The sequence below is a fragment of the Phyllostomus discolor genome, chromosome 6 (assembly GCF_004126475.2).
Source record: "Phyllostomus discolor isolate MPI-MPIP mPhyDis1 chromosome 6, mPhyDis1.pri.v3, whole genome shotgun sequence".
NCBI lineage: Eukaryota > Metazoa > Chordata > Mammalia > Chiroptera > Phyllostomidae > Phyllostomus > Phyllostomus discolor.
In genome coordinates, this window is record NC_040908.2 from 26,154,229 (window position 1) to 26,175,614 (window position 21,386).

At 50.3% G+C, this 21,386-nt stretch overlaps 1 protein-coding gene across 5 annotated transcripts in view; it reads right to left on the reverse strand.

Annotated features, from left to right (window-relative positions):
* Positions 1-21,386, reverse strand: part of THADA (THADA armadillo repeat containing) — a 287,667-nt gene that overhangs the window by 6,405 nt on the left and 259,876 nt on the right. The window contains exon 38 of one of the 5 annotated variants that reach the window (XM_036027908.1): positions 12,069-13,040. The exons of the other annotated variants lie outside the window; for them this stretch is intronic. Within the exon in view, the coding sequence (XP_035883801.1) occupies positions 12,934-13,040 (107 nt within the window). The 3' untranslated portion in view covers positions 12,069-12,933. Of the gene's footprint in view, positions 1-12,068; positions 13,041-21,386 lie in introns of those variants that run through there. 5 annotated transcript variants of the gene reach the window in all.

Consider the following 21,386-nt stretch of genomic DNA (forward strand, 5'->3'; position numbering starts at 1 on the left):
GCTCATAGAGGTTGGGTAAATAGGTCCAAGTTCACACAGTCAGTAGTGGTGGCATTGGGCCAAGCTGACCTCAGTGCACAGGCTGTCCCTACCCTGCAGAGAGACGATGGAGAAACACTCCCAGCACCCCGTGGAGATGAAGAAGTCGGACTGGGTTTTATCACTTTCAGTCATTAAAAAAGCTCCCAGCTGAGGGCCGTATTTTGAAGGAAGGTAAAAGCTGTAAGCCCTTAGTGTTGTGGCACCAGCAGCAGGTCTGCTTATCTTGAAACCTTTGTAAAGGATCTGCCCTCTGATTCACCCCCTTCTCCCCACCCTTCTGTGTTATTGTGTCCTTAAGGCAAGGACTGAAAGCCCCACAGGGAAGGAAAAAACTTTCCTGTACCAGCGAACTCAGTGCCTGCAGCTCAGGTAACACGCCTGTTGGGTCCATCAAAGGCACATGGAGCAGACCAGAGATGCCACCGGGAAGGCCAGGCTGCCGCACGCTTGGGATGTGGGAAGAGAGTGTTGGGAACAACAGAGGCACGAGAGGAGCGCCGGTGCGCTGGCCGCAGGTGGATCCAGGTAGGTGTGTAGCTACCCGAACACTGACCCTGAGGGATGAGGGGGACGGCCGGGCCTGGGTGGGAGCACGATGAGTTTAGATCTCCTGCTTGAGGGACCAGATGCATCCCCCACATTCCTTCTTTTTACTGCCTTGTCCTGGGCTCAAACGGCGCAGCCAGAATGATCCACGTCCCTACAGGCTGGATGCCTTGTGAAGGGGAGGCCAACGTGTAGGAAGAGGGAATTTTTACCTAACGATGAAGGCCAGCCAGACTCTCATAGGCTCGCTGGTCCATCAAGGAAGTGAGACCGCAAGTGACCAAGCAATAAGTATGTCTGAAAAACGTGCTATGTGCCCGAACAGCCAAACAATTGGGAAAAATATAACAAAACCGGAGGACTCACATGTACCAACTTCAACACTTACAACAAAACTTAACAATAAAGGTATCAAGACAGTGTGGCAGGGGCGTAAGGACGGAGACACGTAGGCCAGCGGAATGAACTGGGTGTCCGGGAAGGAGCCCTCACACTGAGAGCCAGGGAGTTTCTGACAAGAGAGCCAAAATCATTCATTGGGGGCGGGGCCAGCAAAGAACAGCCCTTTCACCCAGGAGAGCCAGGACGACTGGGTGTCCACATGCGAATAGTGAAACCAGACTCCCACCTCACAACATATACAAAAAAATTAACTCAAAATGTATCAAAGACTGAAATTTAAGAGCTGAACTATAAAGGACATAGAAGAAAATAGGAGTAAAGCTTTGTGATTTTGTATTAGGCAATGGTTTCTTAAAATGACATCAAAAGCACAAATAACAAAAGAAAAGTTAGACTTCATCACGATGGAAAACTTTTATGTTTCAAAGAATGCCATTAAGAAAGTGAAAAGACAACTCACAGAATTGGAGGAAATATTTGCAAATCCTGTATTTGACAAGGGATTTGGATCCAGAAGACATAAAGAACTCTTAAAGTCCAATAATAAAAAGAAAGCCCAATTAAAACATGTGCAAGGGGTCTTAATAGCTGTTTCTCCAGAGAAGATATACAAATGAACAATGAGCACACGAAAAGATGCTTAGTTAGCACCAGTCACCATCAGGAAAAATGCAAATCAAACCCACAGTGAAATACTAAATCCACTCTAATAAAAAAGACAGGTCGTAAGTCTTGGTGAAGATGTGGGGAAACTGGAACTCGCATACACTGTGGGCAGGAATGTCAAATGGAAAAGAGTCTCAAACTTCCCCCCACTCTCAGGCATCCAGCTAAGACCTACGTGCACACAAAAACGTGTACACGAATGCTCAGGGCAGCACTGTTCATCACAGCCAGTGAGTGGAAACACCAAAAACACCCACTAACCGATGAATGGATAATTGAGATGTGGTGCAGCCAAACGATGGCATTTTATTCGGACATAAAGGAATGAAATCCTGGTACCCTCGACAGCACAAATGAGCCGTGAAAACATTGTGCTAAGTGAAAGAAAGAAGCCAGATTCAAAAGACGACATATTGTATAATTCCACTTACATGAAACGTCCAGAATAGGCCAATCATAGAGACAGAAAGTGCATGAGTGGCTGCCGGGGGGTGGGAGGATGGGGAAGAGGAGGAATGACTGCTCACAGACACCGAGTTTCACTGGGGGTTGGTGAAAATGCTCTGGAATTAGACAGTGGTGATGGTTACACAGCCGGACGAATATACTAAAATTTGTACATCTGTGTACTCGAATGCGGTATATTTTATGGTATGTGAATTAGACCTGGGCTGGGGCACAGGGAGTGCAGAAAGCTGAGAAGACGGCCTCCTAAAGATTCCATGTCAAGTCCCCGGAACCTGCGAAGGTTACCTTACTTGGGAAAAAGGCTCTTTGCAGGTGTGATTAATCCATCAAGTTTGCGGCGGTTTGTTACAGCGGCCACAGGAAACTAACAGAGGTGAAATGAAGGGTAAAGGGCGCGGGATTTCTTTTCAGAGTGATGGAAATGTCCTAAAACTGTGCTGATGGTTTCATAACTCTATGAATATGCTAAAAACCACCGAACTGTACTCTTTAAATGGGTGACTTGCACAGTATGTACACGGTGTATCTCAGTAAAAGTGTTACAATTTTTAAAAACCCACGATGTGCCCAGGTTAGTTCGTCGCTGGGAGGAAGCCTGACCACAGTGCCCACCTTGAAAGAGCTCAGAGTCTACGTGAGGAGCCTGGGCAACGCCTCAAGCCCTCAGGCTTGCTTGTGGGGCCCCGGCCTCTGGTGCTGGAGGGCTCTGCAGGGCAAACAGGCCGTCGGGAGGTGGAGAGGGGCCCGGGAAAGCTTCCTGGGGGAGCTGCGACTGCCTGGCCTTGCCCCAGATAGTCAGGGAGTAGGTGCTGATGGCCTTCTATGTGGCCAACTCTGTGCTAAGGCTTGTGGGAATGCAAGAGGAGTAGCTGACACGTCCTGTCCTCAGGAAGCAGGTGGCCTAGGTGGGAAGGAAGGCTTATACTTGGGCAGCAGCGAGGCCATCAGGCACTCAGTGGAGTGGTCCAGAGCCCCAGCTGCAGGAGCCAGGGGTGCAAAAGGTCAGTGCAGAGAAGTGAATCATCTTGGGGACTGTATCTCCTGCTGGCTACCCAGCTAAAGCAAGGGTGGAAATACGCGAGGCCCCTCCGGGGGTGCTTCAAATGGGTACCACCTGCAGGTAGGTCTATGATAAGCCAACTATAGGGGCATTAGCATTCAGTCATTTGGAAGCAAGTTGGAAAGTCAACACATGAGCGTTTAGAACTGATTAAGCCTCTGCCGTCCACCCCGGTGAATGGATAAATCACTCGGATTGGACAGGAGGGGAGCAGACAAGAGGCTTCAGGGCTGCGGCAGTGCGGACTTCCTCTTGCTGCTGCCCCGGCCACGCCAGGGCTCGCCTGTGAGGGCAGCTGCCCGGCTGGCAGACACTCTCCCCTGCTCCCCTGCATGACGTGGCCCACCGTGGGGCTGGGGGCTGAAGACCTAGGCTTCACTCAAGTCCCAGCCTATGTCTCCCCACTAAGAGAAGTGGTCATTCATTTCTAGGCAAGCACAGGCAAGTCACGGGCTCCGAGGTCATTTTCAACTTTACTGATGAAACTGTAAATGCTAACAGATTTTTTTTGTCCATGTTGCCAACTTTGAAAGCCAACGCACAGAATGGATTAGCAGCCCACAGTCTGATTCTAAAGTATCATGGGGGAGATACCTCCTAGGCTAAGGCCATTCATTGGTCAAAACTCCTTCCTGGTCCCTCCCCGGAGAGGTCAAGTCAGCACAGCGAAAGCTGAGTGAATGGTGATGGGCTGACTTTTCCTGCCCTGAGCTCAGGGGAACCAGGCATCTGTGGAAAGTCCGTCAAACCTGCCACTCACCGAACTCTCCATCCACGTGTCCACCCATTCACCCAGCAAATCAAGCTTCATCTTCCTGCTGGTATTCATTGCTCACCGCTGTGCGGGGCCCACTGGGAGAAACAGGAGGGAAATCCCAGCCCCTTTCTTCGGGGAGCAGGTAGTTTCATCAGAGGCAAGCTGACACACACAGAGTGCCAGGAATCAGTCCACGGCGGTGTCTGACAGGGACTAATTATTCCACCAGCAGCAGTAATGAAAGGGCAGAAAAGGGGGGAAAATGTGGAGAGTGGGAGGAGGGAGCGCTTCATGGAGGGGAACTCGGGCAGTCAGAAAGCTGGACGCCACACACAGCTGGGACCAAAGGGAAGTGACATCAGCCCTGACCATGGGAGAGGGTGTCTGGAGGGGAACTGGAGGGGCAGTTGGGCTGGAGCAGGCTTGGGGAGGCAAAGGCAGTATGTGATTGTGCTTTCTTAGTGAGTGCAAATACCTACAGGTTTCACTATGGCTTTCCAGAAAATGCCATCATTTCTAGTCTTCTCCACAGACTTCCTCGCTTCCCTCAGCTGGGCCAGGGCCTGTATTTTCATCAGTCACGAGAAACGAATGTGGAGCTGATGCCTGGTTCAGCTGCTGACTTTGCCACTCTGCTCCCCCAGAGGCTTCCAGAGCCTCTCTGCATCGCATCCCAACCCCCGCCTCTCCTGACCCTCCACCTGCAGAGCCCCGGGCTCTCTGCTCTTCGGGGCCATCCGAGCCGGGGCCCAGAGGTGGGGTTCCAGGTGTGGCAATCTGGGAGAGCACTTCAAGGCTATACCAACAAAGGTCATCATCTCAGCATTTACCACTCCAGGTGACCTCTCCCTGCAACCAGTGGCCCAGAAAAAGGCCACTGTCCCACTGTCCCAATGAATGGAAAGGGGTGGCACCTCTAGCTTTGAAGAACCAGCAGGAAGTCTGTGTGGGGGGCCATGGGTATTTGTGGTATTAGTCTTTCTTCTTCATCTGAATATTCAAACAATTTTATCACAGGAGAACCGAAGGTGCAGGTCAGTACTCCCCAAGGGCACAACAGCCCCAGCATGCACTGCGCTAAGTGCTGGCACTGTACCCACTCACTGCGCCTGCTGCCCACCCACTCACCTCTCCAGGTCAGTGTCCTTGGACTTCAGCCAGCCCTTCCCCCCACTCCCATCCTGGCCAGGCCAGGCTATTGAGCCTGGAGGGGATTCAAACCTCATGTGGCCCAGGAGGATCCCTTTCCTCCTGCTTCTTTCTGTTCCAGAGACAGCACCGTGGAGGCAGCACCCCACCGACACACACAGCTCTGGGGCGCTAAGGCCCCTGGAGACCCGCCAGAAGCAGCTGGACAGAGGTGCAAAAGGACTGTTCAGTTTTCATGCAGGTTTGCAACAGCTCACATGGTTCTTTGAAAAATCAGGAGGTTTCTCATAAAACTCCAAATCTCTAGTATCTTCTGAACATTCAGAAAATTAGAACCTGGTGCCTCTGGGTCTGCATTTTAATGTGCTCACAGGTGCCCTGTGAAGACCAGTGGCCACACCCTACCAGAGGTGCCTACGCATCTAACTGGGGACTGCCCTACTGCCTCCCCCCTCACCCCTGTAGGCATGTGAGTCTGTGACCCCACACAGGGGCACTGAGGAAGACCCCTGTCCTGGCACCCCAAGCTGGCCCCTTACCTTTACTGACCAGACACTGAGACTCCTGGCCAAAGCTCTTCTCTCTTCAGTCTCCCCCACCGCTCTCCAGGCCTGCCCTTATGGCTCTGATTTACTCCCATTCCCCCTGCCCTTCCTCCTCACCTAGACTTAGCCAGACCCAGTTGTCTCTCAGGACCCGACCCAGGTCCTGTGGTCAGGATTTCTCCAGCTCACTGGGACCTTTCTCTGCTCACAGCTGCATGGCACTCAACATTGTGTTCATGGATGGCGAGAGAGGGCACTCGATGGCTTTCCCAGCATCATCACACTGCCGCACCGGGCACACGGCAGATACCACCCACTAGGCCCTTGCTTAGGGTCTTGTGCTAAGCAACTGACTCAGGACTCACGTTTCCCCAATGGGAAAACTTCAAGATGACAAGAACCAAGTCACATAAGTAGATAGAATGATTGTTGCCATTTTACAGTCAAGGTTACTGAGGTATAGAGAAGCAGCTCATTTGTGAGCACTCACACACAGGTTGTTCAGGGGCAGGGCCAGATACAAGCCCATACCGGGCATGGGGGCCTTCAGGTTCACGTGCTCCTTCATCCTGGGCAACTGAGTCCCTTTCCCACTCGATTCTCCCCCGCCCCCCGCCTCTGTCCAATACTTTCCAGTGGCCCAAGTCCTCTCGGCACCCTGTCCTTTCCCCACCCCCACAGGACTGCCTTTCTTCTGACTGCCAGCATCTCCTGCGTCCTCAGGTTTATTCCCTTGGCTTCTCTCCAGATCTAGCAGAATGAGATCGACGTGTCTTGGCGAGTGGGAACGGGGTGGTGGCCACCGACTATTCCTGGTCAGGGCAGACCCGGGAGAATGTCCATCAAGGAGAGATCTCTAGTTCCTCAAAGAGTTAAACGCAGAACTACCATACAGTGCAGCACTTCCACTCCCAGGCACATGAAACCATGTCCGCAAGGAAAAGCTTGCACATGAGTGTTTACAGCAGTACTACCCGTAACAGCCAAAAGGTAGAAACAACCCAAATGTCCCTCGGTGGATGACTGCACAAACAAAACATGGTGCGTCCACACAACAGAATTACTCAGGCAGAAAAAGAAACGGAGTGCCGATGCGTGCTACAGCGTGGAAGAGCCATGTAAACTTTATACCCAGTAAGGAGCCAGGCACGAATGCCATGTGCTACGTGGTTCATTTACATGAACTCTCCAGAACAGGAAGATTTGCGGCGGCAGACCGGTGGCTGCAGGGGCTGGGAGGCAACAGTAGGAGAGGGAGTGACTGCTAGATTTTCACAGGGGCTGTGTGTGTGGGGGTGGGGTGGTCCCAAAAATGCTCTGAAACTAGATAGTGATGGTTGCATAACATTATAAATGTACTAAATGCCACCGAATATACTTTAAAATGGTAGATGAATTTTACCTCAATACAAATAAAAACACAGAAAGAAAAGGACCTCCTTGGGGTGGAGTCAGAGAGTGTGCCAAGAATAGAGGATGATGGGAAATTCAATTCTGTGCCTCTGAGGCTCTCTAGGACACAGCTCCCAAAGACTAGTCTTGAGCAGGGTGAGAGGGGTGAGAGAGGAAGGTGTGCATGGGGCTAGCCCTCCCTCCCCTCTGCTGGGACTGGGCTCACACAGGGACTAGGAGTTTAGGACTCGGAGAACTAGAAAGGTTACAAGCTTTAGGAGGGCAGTCTTAACCACCACTGAGGAGGGAACCCTTGCTTTCCTGTACCTCTTCACATTCAGTAAGAAAACAAGACATTTTACATCTAAAAGCACCTGCAAGGTAAGACTCATATGTAAGTGGATCCCGTGAAACAGAATTTTATGCAGAGAGTGGAGATCAGATCACAATGCTGCAAGGAGAAATCTCTTTACCCAAATTATACAGACCCACTCGCCTGGTTTCTATTTCATTGCCTGAGTCTGTTTTATAGTTGTGCTTTTTCATGAAAGCTTTTAAAGGAGGCTATTCCCTGACGTCATGCAAAAAAAATGTCCGAACACAATTACATTACAGAGCAGTGCTTTTGGAAGAGAACGCAGCCAGGAAGCTTGCTGGTATCCTGTTTCCTTTCCTTTAAAGCCATTCATCTGCTCTCTAAAAGCAGGAGCCCCCAACCCCAGCTCTCCGGGCCCCTCTATCTGGGAAATGCATGCAGAACTGTGTCCCTGTCCTGCAAGAGCAGAGGGTGGGGGGCCGTCAGGGAGTGGCGTCCAGCCGGGGCATGCCCGGCACCGGTGCACCGTCCTGAGCCAGCTTGTCTAACGTTGCACATCGTACAGTCCAGGTGAGGACGCAGCGTCCTTCTACTGGCTTTCTCAGGAACCTACTCTCAGACCTCCTCTCCACTTCCTCCCCTACCCTCAGGCCTTCTTCAGACTTGCCCCCCCTCCCCCCGCCCCCAGCTTGGGGAATGGTTTTTCTTAAAAGCTATTATGAAAAACAGCGCTTTTCACTCAAAAGCTCTTTTCTGTTCTATTGTGAGCAAATTTTCCATATTTTTCACTTTTTACTGTTCCTTTCTCCTCCTGCCAGAACCTGCCAGACTCCTGTATCTTCAGGAGAGGTGGTTCCTTCTTTCCTCCCCGCAGCCTCAGGCCCACCCCGCCTGCCTGCAGCGCCGCGTCTATCCAACCCTCTCCCGCTTCTCACTCCAGAATCCCCCTTCTTTCGAAGTCCACACTAACCACCTCGCCACTCCTATCAACCTGAAGCAGAGACCGGGCCTTTCTCCCTGACACAGATTCACTGCCACCCCACTGGTGACGGCAACAGCCACGACGATGTCCCTTCCAGCATTTGGTTTCAGCACTCTTCAGCCTCCAAAACTTTCCTTCTCCAATTTCACTCTACCCACAGTGTCCATGATGGCATCTGAAGATCTGTCATTACTTAGAATTATTTCAAGCTCAAGATCTCAAATTCTAAGATTTTTCACCACTTTTAAATGAACATCATCGCTAACATTTATTGGGCACTTAAGTACAAACACTGTCATAAGTTCTTAGTATGTACCACTTACATATGTATTATTAGAATGAATTCTTAAGGTCCTATGAGCTCCATGTTATAAATGAGGTCAACAGAGGCAGGTTAGGGTACGGGATTTAAACCACATAGTCTATGCACTATGGCTCCTATACCACATGACTCTCTAGTATCCCTAATACAACTTCTGCACTTTCTAGTTATTCCACTGAGCCTGTCCAGTCATTCTAACCCTGACCACGTCCTTGACCCTGACTCTTATCATGGCCATCACTTGCCTCCCTCTGCATATCCTGGACTCCCTGGACACCAGTGATGTTCTCCCTAGCCCCCAACCCCTGCTACCTGCTACCAGGCTCCGCAGTGTTCCGTAACCACCTCTCCCTGACCCTCATCTTCTGCCCACTTTCAGCTACAGGTTCCAGCTGAAGAGAGACAGTGTGCCGATGAGGGCCTCTATAAATTCATGCTATGTCATTTCAGCTGGCTTCTCAACGCCCCTTGACAATTCTTTCGTTCATTTTTGTGGTGACTCCTAACTGAACCTCTGTATAAGCTGATCCAGCTTTGTCTGTGTCCCTAGATCCCACTCCCTAACCACCCATTCTTACCAATAATCTTGTCTTCTACAAAGGACATTCAACATGAACTTGAACGTCTATCCTCCCCGCCTGCAGAATTTCTCTAATCATTCTTCTAAAACATTAGCTTGCAGGCAGAGCAGGGTCTAGGAAATGTGGTTTTAGGGCAAAGGACTGATGTCAATATTTATGAGAGACAGCTCTGGGATGGAGAAGGAGACCCTAAAGACACATGGGAGAAAGGGGCATGGTTGTGGATCAAGTTCACGGAGACGGCATAAGGTGCTGCGTGAGGAACGTGTAGAGGCGAAGGAGCACATTTCTGCTGCTTCTGCAGTGGGGCTGGGTGAGAAGGCAGATGCGGTTACAGAGTGACCCACACTCGGGCCCTTTATTTGCTTGTCTCCCCCTTACTTCTAAACTCTTTGAAGTTGGTTTCTCACTTCCCACTACTGACTGAACCCTCTTTCTCAACTCTCTTATGACATTTTTTCAATCCTTATCCCCCTTGACCTGACCTTTTGGCAGGGTTTGGCATGGCTGATCAACCCTGTCCACTTGATAGTTTTTCTTTATTTGAGTTTCATGACAAAGGAGCCTCTTGGTTTTCTTGACAGGTCTTCATTACTTCCTTTGCTAGCTTCTTTCCCAAACAATCACAATGGCCTCTTACGAACGCTCCCTACCTTTAATTTCATCCTCTCCCTAATCCATCTATTTATCTCTCTCATTCAATACATATTTACGGAGCCCTTCGCATGTGCCAAGCACATGGCAGCTATTAAACTGTGGCAGAATTAATCTTAATGTATAGCTCTGATCACATTACTTATTTGTTAGAAATCTTTACTGGTTCTCTGGTGCAAATGGTAACCAGACTAGTGCTCCAGAATTTAGTGACATCTGTTGCTTTTATGGCCTAGCTTCCATTCACATTTTTTTTCTTTTTTAGATTTTATTTACTTATTTTTAGACAGAGGGGAAGGGAGGGAGAGAGAGAGGGAGAGAAAGATCATGTACGAGAGGAACATCAATTGGTTGCCTGTCGCATGTCCCCAGCTGGGGATCTGGCCCACAACCCAGGCACGTGCCCTGACTGGGAGTCAAACCAGTGACCTTTCAGTTTGTGGGTCAGTACTCAATCCACGGAGCCACACCACCCAGGGCCCATCCGCCTTTTTTGGAGAGCAGTACCCGCTTCTCCCCTTGGAGTGCTAGCCCCTCTATACCTTTTCGTCTGTCGCCTGGGTGGGATTCACTCTGCCCCCCGCTCCAGGTGTGGACACTTGCCCCAAGTGTAAGCCAATCGGGGATCGTGTTCCCCACATCAGAGATTAGTTCTGGGATGGGCCTGGAACCCAACTAGAACCGTTTAAAAAGCACTGAGACTTCAGTGACACTTATACAAGCTGGAACCGCTATAGCTGACTTCCAACTCCAAAGCAAATGAGAGCCCATCAGAAAACAGAACCAAGCTAAGAGCTGGGAGTGGAATGGGAAGAAATGGCAAGAAATTAGGTCCCTGGGACACTGTTTGAGCCCCGGAATTACACCACATCTTTAGCCAGCCCTAGTCCCAGAATTCTTACTTACATGACCCAGTATGCCCCTCTGTGCTCAAGCAGGCTGGGTCGGCCTTCCCACCTTTTGCATGTGACAGAGCCCTGCTTGATCCAGAGGCCCTCCTCCACATTCCAAGTTCATCTCACCCCGCCCTGCTCATGCACTTGAGGCTCGTACCATACTAATTCATTCCTTTCCCGAACAGGCCTCACACTTGGCCACCCCTGTCTTTCTGGAATGCTCCCCATCCTTCCTCACTGAAATTATACCCACTCTTGAAGGTTCAGTTCCAGTGAACTTTCCTCCTGGAAGTCATTCTTCGCCAGTTCCCCCCAGTGACAAATGTTTGTCCAATTAACGGCTGAACAAACTTCGACCCAAAAACAGGGTCCATGTGGGGGCGGTTTCCAAACCGATGCATGGACGTGGGCCCCAGGACTCGTGTTTGCCATGGACTCGTTTCCTCTCCCTTCCCGCTGGTGTAAATCCCTGGTCCCTACCTTCGGCCATCCTTTCCTTGAGACACTGGCTTTTTAGAATGTTAGCAGATATTTAAAACAAAAAACTCCAAACTCTAAAACCAACCAAAAGGGTAAAAAAGATTTGGCTACTAAATAAGTTTGGAAAATTCTGGGTTAAACAAAGTTGTGTGTGTGTGTGTGTGTGTGTGTGTGTAAGTGGAAGGAGGTGGGGATGGGGGCAGGGTATGCGGTCTTTCTCCAACTTACTCATAAAACAGGTACCAGTGCAGAGGGAAGTGCCACATTCTTCCCTGCAGACATGCTTCGGTTTAAGGTAGTGCGTGTTATTTTATATACACATATAAATACCCTGCCCTTTGTTCAAGGTGCCCATTTGCTCTGCACAGTGACTATTATGAACACAGAAAACTGTTCATTGTTAAATATGGCATGCTAAGTGGTTTTGCTTTCTGGCAAGTCTCCAAACCATAATTATGAAGGGACAGGAGCTGCTGAGGAATTCTTGGGTTACAGGAGGCTTTGATCCTGCTGTTGCTTTCTTTCCCTGACATGAATTTCCATGGGTGTGGCTGACTTTTATTGTTTCTCTCTGCTGTGGGGTTGCTCCGGAGGGGAGGACTGAACAGAACTTCAGGGTGACCACGGGCCTGGGCCCCTCAGTAACTGCCGAGACAAGGCTCTGGCTGAATCTCCGAGCCGGCTGGAGCCCCGAGTGGCTGTAACCAAGGGAATGCACAGGCTCCGTCCAAGCATCAGAGTCGGAATGCTGTTGGCCTCTTACGCTCAGTTTCCCACACACTCTGGGAAGCTCAGATTCTTAAGCCTCACTCATTATCGGGTTTCCAGCTGGGGTAAAGCCTCTGCACTGCACGGCTGACATGACTTTGCTCAGCAAAAGGCAACAGACTCTGGGTGGGTGAGGCTTTGTTATTTTATTCCCATCAAAGTTGAGAGATCGGATCCAAAATTCTTTGGGTAGCTACAGCCCTTTGGCAAGTGCTGAACTCCAACTCACGTGGCTGCCTCCTCTGCAGAGTGAAGAAGATACCTCGAGTTGGTCACAAACTGCTAGGTCAAACTTTTGAAAGAGCCAAAGTCCTTTCTATTGAAACACATGATACAATGTCAAGGGAGACATACCTATTCCCTCAGCCTCTATTAAATTTTCCCCTGCCTGAAAGAGAGACAGCAAAGAACACCTAGGTGTTCGTGAATCTATCACAGAAGGAGTAAGAAGATACCTTCACAATAAAGTGATAAGTTTCTCTCTTTGGTAAGCAAAAATGATTCTATAACAAATAGCAAATTTCTTGGTTTCTAGCACTAAAAAAAATAATTTAGCATGTGGATTGGGCATGGAAACATGTTCGCTTTTTGACATTAGTTTTTATTCATATTTTCATATAGTTATTCTGTGAGATATGTGATTACCCCCATTTTAAAGATGTTGAAACTCAGGCCAAGAGAGTAGAACCAATGAGCTCAGAACAGAGGTGGCTCTGACCCCCAGATCACTGCTGTCTCTCCCACGTGGCACTGCCCTTGGGAGGTCCTCCTTCCCGACTAGAAAGCACCTCCTTGGTTATGGGCAGAAGTCCCCTTGTTGGTGGGTGGAGAGTGGGGACAGAGAAACAAAGGCAGGGAGAGTCCCTCAGCAGCAACAAGAAATCAGAGTTTCTATTGTGGCAGCAGCTCAGGAAACTGCCCAGACCCCGCTTGTCTGGGGGAGGCAGCCCAGATACGGAGGCTCTCGAGTATCCATTTCCACTGGGAAAGGCAGAGAATGGAAGCAGAAGGCCACTGGGGTCCCAGTCATTAGCCCCAGAGCGTGTTCTTCACTGTTTATTAGGGGCTGCTTCTCACTGGTCAGTAGGCGGGCGGTCAGTCACAAAGAGGAGAGAAGTATGCCCCACCTGGGGCAGCTGGGCCCAGTTCTACAATGCTAGGCTTTGGGGCAGTACAGGAGGCTTCCGAGCCTCTTTCTCCCTGATGGGTCAACTTAGTGGGGTCCCCCATTGTCCTCCCTCTTGATCTACTCCACTCCTACCTTCCCCGCTGGCGTCTTCGGAATGCATATGAGGTCATTCTGGAAATGGGAGACCTTTCCGCTCAAGGTGAAGGTCAATGATTCATTCACATAGCTAAAAATGAACTTAAGGTCACTATCAATGAAAGGAAAATGAAACACACGCACAAAGTTAAATTCCCCTGCTGTTTAAATTACAGAAAGGAACACAAAACCTTATTTAGTAATTATAACCAACACTCAAATTATGTAAACTTGAATTACATGTTACAGACCAGCGAGAGCAAAACGAGGAAAAAGGAGGAGGAGAGGGGAGTGTAGGGAAAGCCACCGACTGAGAGACAGAGCCCAGGGGCCAGCACCAGGCCCGGGCTCAGAAGCAGGGAAGAGAGTGAGGGGCGACAGGAGGCACAACAAGGGGGACATTCAGTGGGGCTGGGGTGAGGGGACTCTTAACGGCAAGGCTTGTTTGTGGGTGACCCTGACTTACTACGTCTACTGATCTGTATCCTTACATTTTCAGATGTCCCCCCCTTCTTGGGATGGGGGAGCCCCATGAGCCCACTGGAGAGGAATTGCTGGGTTGAACAGAGGACACTAAACTAAATTTGAATGTTGGGTAAACAATGAATAACTTTTTAGTATAAGTGTGTCCCAAATTTGCATAGGGCATATACTTATACAAGGAAATTGTATATGCTTTATAAATTCAAATTGACCTGGGTGTCCTGTATTTTTATTTGCTAAATGCGGCAACCGTACCCCAGAGGCCAAACCATTCTTTGGACTGGGGCCTCAGTGACCAGGCCAATGTCTACACTGAGGGTCGTGGGGGGGGTCAAGTCGAAGGTCACCTTTGGAAATGAGAAGTGAGATGGCACAGAGATTTTGCTAAGCAGGATAGAAACCAGCAATGGGGAGATATCAGTTCTCAAGTTGTCCCCTCCTTGAACTGTTCGTCTCTTGTCCTCCAGGACAGCTGAGATTGTGTTGGCCCCCCTCCCTGCGGAGGGTTATGGAGACTGAAAAGAGTAACTCTATACGGGGTTGTGCTGGGATTGAGGGTGACCTGGTCCGTGGGGGACTTCCTGAAAATACTGGAAGAGTCTGGAGGTTCTGAGGTAGACAGCGACCTCGCAGAACATGAAGGAACACGTAAAGCCAAAACAAAACACTGTCCATAAATCACAGGATGCTAAAAAACATCTTAGTCAAGTTTGGTCACTACGACTTTTTGAGTGACTTGACTGAGCCCAGGCTGCCACGCCCAGGGGAGCAGGGCAGTGAAGCTGCCCTCACCCAGAAGCTCCAGGTCCCCCTAGCACTTGTTGAAAAGACCCTAAAGTGAGGCGGACAGGGGCCACTGCCCTGGCCAAGGGCTGAAACAGAAAGAGTTGCTGCTCACAGGACTCCGGGGGAGGGTCATGGCAAAGTTACATATCGCAACAGCTGGCTAGGACTGAGTCGACAGGTACTCCTCTATTCCCTTTGCCCCTGTCTCCTCGGACTGCACACCCAGCCAGTTCACGCATTTATGCTCCTGGCCAGGTCCCAGGGGGCACTGCAGATGTAATTTGTAATATATGGCCTTCTGGACTTAAAAAGTTATGTATTTATATATAATATATAATAAAAGCGACCATGATGATAGACTAAAATGGGTTCATTCCAGACATTCTGTTCCACTGTTTGCTTTTTCTTAGGCAAGGGCACATCACGTATACCTTTGCATGTCAGTTCTTAGAGGTTTACTCTGTTCTTTGTAACTGCCATGTGGTATGTGGATGTTATCAAAGTTGGTTTAACTAGTCCTTTGGTGGACATTGAGGTTGCTCCTTTTCCTGGTATAAGCAATGTTGAAAGGAATAACCTTGTACGTATACCTTTACACACGTGCACATTCTTCTACAGGGTACATTCCCAGTGGTGCATCCACTTAACATTTCTGTGGGTACCAGTAAGCCCCCTCCGACAGCGCACCAATTCGCAGTCCCACCAGCTGAGATCACGCCTGTTCCGGCACAGTCAGCAGTTCTGGGGAAGGGCGAGTCTCTTGATTCACTGCTAGGAAGACAGGAGGAGGATAGGGCGTTGTTGTTCTAGTTGGCGTTTATTAGTTTGCCGAGATGAGCATTTTTTCCATGTGTACTGTTCGTGGCTTTCTTTTCTTCTACAAACTGCTTGGTTTTTATTTTCTGCCTCCTCTTCTTCACTTATTGATCTTTAAAAAGTGTTTTTTTTTTTAATTTTCAAGAGACGGGAAGGGAGGGAGGAAGACAAACATCGATTGGCTGCCTCTCACATGCCCCGACTGGGGACCTGGCCCAAAACCCAGGCATGTGCCCTGACCGGGGATTGAACCTGCAACCTTTCAGTTTGCAGAATGGTGCCCAACCCACTGAGCCACAACAGTCAGGTCTGAACATGGTCTCCTGATCAGCTGCATCAACATAACCTGTGAGTTTGTAAGAAATGTACAATTGCATGGCCTCCCTAGGCCTACTGCGTCAGAAACTCCTGTTCACGCGAGCCTCCGGCGACCTGTGCACACCCTGAAGTACGAAAACCTCTGCTTTAGAGGCCACGACCGTCCCTCCCTCCCCTCTGCCAGGTAACGTGCAATGGTCTCCTCAGCTTCCTACTTAGAACTTGGAAAGGTTCCCGTAGACAGCCAAGGGATCTGCAGGGCATTCTTGCCCTTTGAAGAATTGGCCCTCACCTCTCTGCTGTTAGTTTTCTCCCTTCCCCCGGCGCACTTACACTCTCCACTCCTTGTGTTGGACTAACAGCTCCCTATACGTGTCACAGCACCCCCTGGTACACGCTAAGTCCTCGCCTAGTAGCCCCCCAACGGCTATCCCCCTTCCCTGCGAACAGATGTCCCATTGTGATCTGGGAGGTGCCGGGTCCTACCGCAGGTGCTGTGTCTGGTGCTTCTCACTCTCCTTCGCATGACTCTCCCTCTCAGCCTGCCCCGGCCACTGCAGTGGCCATGGACCCAGACTCGGCCAGAAATACATAGAGGAATATCTGCTGGGGGCTTTGGGGGCATTTTTTTCTTCCTGGATAAAAAGAGCTTCGAGGTAAGATCATTGTAAGTTCTTGCTCTTTCCTTCCTACTTAGTATATTGGGGTGATATCCGAAGGTGCAACAGCCATCTTGTAACCCTGAGAACAAGCATGAGGTCAAAGCCAAAAGGCTGGGGATGACAAAGCAGGAGGACACAAAGAGCCAGGCAGGTCCTCAACTGGGGATCTGTTTCCCTGCCCGCCCCCCTCCAGCCCCACCCCTTCCCTCCTTTCTCTTCCCATTTGTTCCAAATTCACTTTCCCTCCATCTTTCCTCGAGCTAGTATAACACAGATTTGAAGCACACCCTAGCCATTAGCTATGTTATGCTATATTCCTTGTTTTTAATTTATAGTAACAGCTAAGTTAAGCCTCTTATTATAAATATCACCCTCTCCCCAAATCCTCCCACCCACCAACTCCACCACTCTAAAATGAGAACAGTGGGTGTTTAGTTCTCTGAGACTCTGAGATTATTTTCCCCTGGGGATTGGAGCCAGCCAGCCTCAATCTCCGCAAACACACCCTCACGCTCCCCTCTTCTCCCCGCCACCCCCAACCCGTTCCCAGGTGGCTGGCTCTGGCTGGAGCAGGCTGTGTCACAGGGCACTTCGCCTCTTGGGACTGATTTTTTAAAGTTTCTGTGGTTTCTGGGGGGTGGATATTGTAAAATAGAGTGAAAAGAAATTGAAGTTTGAAATTTGGTGAACTTTTCCCTGCCCTTTACATGTGAATAATGACTTGCTGATAGAAGTGGCTTTTTCAAAGATGAAAAACAATCTAAGATTTATGGACAAGTCTGTTCAAAAAGACCCAGCACTGCTTGTAGCCGAGGGGGAAACGACGTCAGAAGATTACTAGATCCCCTCTGGTTGGAGGAGGAGAAGGGCAGGGAGGAGTCTGGGGGGAAGGCAAGAGTGTGTGTGGGGGCGGTGGTGGTTGGAAGCGGCTGGAGAACAAGGGGAGGTCAACACTTGGGAAGATTTCTTATGCCCGTTTTCTGATTTATACGGTGACACGAATGTGACAAACAGCAAATGGTGGTGAATAAAGAAACCTTCATTGTTTTTACCTAAATACCATGCCGTACACACCTTCTGCTGGACGGTGAGGGAAGGCGGGGGGCGGGGTGGCTGGAGAATTGGGCATATGGAGAGGAATGAACCTTTTATCTGGAACCGGGGATTCTGCTTCTAAGGGTTCTGACTCCTCACCGTGTGCCCGAGAAGCCACCGGAAAAATACTCCCGCCGACTTCTCAGAGTCAGACCTAAAATACTCGGCCAAGATCCTGCTCGCAGTTCACCCAGTCTCTCCCAGCCACTGCCGTCTCCCCCGTCCCTCCCGGGCCTCCCGGAAAGGCCGGGGGTGGGGACGGGAGCACAGCTGGGAGCGGCCCTGACACTGCATCTGGACAGTCTCCTGGGTCTCGTGGGTGCACAGCCAACATTTTTGAGTGTATGTTTTATAACCATGGCCCAAGTACCAAAATAGAATACGAAAAATAAAAACAGCACTCACAATCAGAGCCTCAATCTTCCCGCTGGTCAGAGAGGTCGGAGGAATAACAAAATTAGAGTAACCAGAGTGCGAACTGGACGGGCGCTCGCTTGCCTTGGCACGGACAGTCCCAGGGCCAGGCCCGTGCGCGGCCTTTCCCCAGGGCTTGAGGTGGCCTGGCTCCCACTTAAAACGTCTGTTATCACTCCTGTCTCCCCCAGAGAGTTATTTATGAAGGGGAAGGGTTCTCGGTCAGCCTGCCAAGCGAGGCATCTTGAACAGGGATCGGCCCGGGCGGAGGAGCGGAATGAAAAGCCCACAAGGCTGTGGGTCGGGTGCCGTTCACTTCTGCTTCTTCAAACACGCCCCAGCGGTAACTCAAACCCTGAAAACAACCCGAATCCTTCTCCAAACACAAACCGAATCCTTTATGTCAGGTTCCATATATTTTCCTAACTCCATTTCCCCGCCCCAGCCCCACTCCACAGCAGAAACCAATTTGCTTAACAGAGTAGGTTCTGGGGAGTTTTCCTCTTCCAAGCTCTCATTTGGAACAGATTAAGTGGGAGGAGAGGCAGGAATCTGATTTTTTTTCTTTTACTTTTGAAAAAAATTAACATGCAACGCTGAAGCAGAACCACTATGTTCTATGACTGGCTGTTAAAAGAAGAGGGGGACATTTCATTTTTTGGTGTAATGGAACTGGATTGCTTGGGGAGCCCCTGCTCACCCCAATCCAGCCTGACCCTGAAGACTTGGTGCTGGCTCACTGGGGGCCACTGGGCTCATTGTGTGGCTGCGCGGGGACCCCGACCCAAGTGGAGCCGCCCACCTTGAACCCCAAACCCACATTCACCACCAAAAAAGGCCCCGCCATGCTTGAGGAGCAATACGCCAGCTTGATGTGCCCTAGTCAAGAATTCGGCCTGCCCAGTTTTGCTGGGATGGAGGCTTCGCCCTTAAAAAGCTTACAGTGTGGGTGGGGTCAAAACCGGGAAACTATATGAAGGCTAAACAGGGTCTCACAGAAGGAAAGAGAATACAAAGAAAGGCCTGGAAGGTCGTGTGGGAAGGGGTGTGGTGTGGGTGGGGCCCGTGGGACCAGTACCACCAATGCCGGTGGATGGGGACAGCGCAGGCAGAAGACCAGTGTGGGCAACGGCTTGGAGGAGGGACAGGGCAACTGTGTATGAGGAGATGACCTCCGGCCTCCTCTCCACGTCCCTGTTCTTGGGTCTCTTCTAAGTGTGGTCTCCCCCATGCCCCTGGCCCCCTACTAAAGAGATACCTTTCTAGTAACTTCTAACCATGGGCAATGCAATTGGTAGCTTTGCAGTCTTATTTCCTGATAAAGTTGGTTTTTGCTTTTTTGTTTTTTGTTATTTTTTGCATTTTGGGTGATGTGTGTGGTCCTAAGAAATGCAATAGAGATAAGCAACTAAACAAGTTAGTGAAAAGATTTAGATAAAAATTCTTATTGTTGATTACTGATTACTTTTTCCTTATAAAATGGGGGCTGCTAAAAAATAATTTGGATGCAAATAAAAGGAAACCTGTTGACTTTAGTTAGAATAACATCTGAGAGGGTAGATTCCCAACAGTTTAAGGCCAGAGGCTCTATCTTATTTATCTCTGTGCCTGCCGTTCTGAGCAGGCAGCTAGAGCCTTCCAGGGACGCAGTAATTAGCACCTGTGTAAAAACTAAAGCTGGGAGACAGCAAGAAGTGAAGGTCCTATCTCCCCAAATCCATCTTCCCCCTTACACAGAAGTAGACTTTTCAGCTATGCCCACGAGCCTCATTTGCTGAGCCCAGTGGTACATGATGGGTCATGGCTGATGAGACACTGCTGGAAGTGACCGTGTACCCTGCAGGTGGGCCCTTCCGCGCCTGTCTCCCTGCTCACAGGGTTGCGGGTGTGGCCGTGGGAGCTGCAACTGCCCCCTTGGGCCACGTGAGGGCCGGGGCCTGCTCACATGGCAGAGCACCGGGAAAGGAGGCACGGGGCCCTGATGACTGTGAGCCATCTCAGCAGGCCACCGAGCCTTTCACATGGGGAGGGACAAGTAAGTTGCTACCTTATTTAAGCCATTCGTGACTTGGGTCTCTCTGTGACAGGTGCCAAGTCTGTATTCGGACCAAACACCAGCTGTTTCATTGTTGAAACCCCAAGGAAATACTTTGAAAGTCCATTTCAAGATATGCCCCAAACCAAGATCCTTGGTCGTCCTCCAGTAACTTGGGTACTTCAGCTGGAGGTGGGGCAGAGAAGTGGAGAGGAAGAAATTGACAGAGAGAGACAGACAGACAGACAGGAAGACACCACCGTTAAGGCCAATCTTTGTCTCTGATTCTCACCTGATGCCCCCTGCCTTTCCTCCTGCAGACCAGCCTCACAAGAAATCACTTCTGAAAGCTGCATGACTGAAGCACAGTGAGGATTTCCTGCTCAGTTAGGTAGGAGGAGGGGGGATTCTCTTGCTAATCATGATGCAGCACTGAACTGGCCAGAGTGTGTCTCGTGAAATCCCATTCTCCTCGTGATACCCACGTAAGCATTCACATCTGGACTGCTTCTGGGAGCTCCTCACAAAGGCCATCCTGAGAGGCACACACATTTATCAGATGCCAACCTCCATGCTGATCCACATGCACACACACACACCCCATCCACAGACACAAATCCTCCCTGTCATGCCCTGGTGCCGCCAGGGCCACATCCCCTTCTGTTCCTCTGCCAGTGAGGGCTCCTGCAGTGTCGATTCTTGTTATCCAAAAAGAGCAGCAGGACAAGGAAGCCCAGGCTGTCACTGTGAGAGACTCGAGTGCTGGGAGGGTGTCGTGGGCGTGATAGGGGATTCTTACGTCTCTGACTTCACCCTTCGCACCTTCTGGGGTAACAGCAGGATGCTGAAGAATGAGGGGCGATGAGAGTGGCCAGATGTACTTTCTCGGTCAGCAGCTACGTAGTGACAGTGCAGAGCTGACAATCATTTGAATGCTAGGGCCGGAGGAAAAAGACTGGTCCTCTGAACAACGTGGATGGGGAAAGGGCAGTGGTCAGGGCCAATGCAAGGTGGGGACGGCGTGCTCAGCAAGGGCCAGCCCGGGTCCATCTGGTCACCCCTGACAGAGAGGTGACCTGCCCCTTGACACTGGCTGAGGTGCACAAAGGAAGACTGTTGCAATAGTGAAAAGAGGGATCCTGTCTCCTGACGGAGCTGGCCTGTGGAAAGGGGAGGCTCCCGAGGTCAGAAAAGGAAAGCACGGGAGAGCAGAGTCGTGCCCACGAGCGGGAGACTGCGGATCACTGGGTACTGGGCTTGCCCTGACTGAGGGAGAAAAATTCTGCCAGCAATTTCAGAACTAGATGGCCTCGGCCCCAGACTGGGGGCTCAGTGTCACCCACAGGGGTCAGTCACCTTGGGCCCAGGGAGCTTGGCTTTCAGGAACAACAGTGGAGGCAAAGAGATACATAACTGACCCTCATTTCCTCAAGAGGAGCCTGTTGTTGTCTCTCTTGGGCTTAGTCACCGGGAGGCCGTGGAAAAAA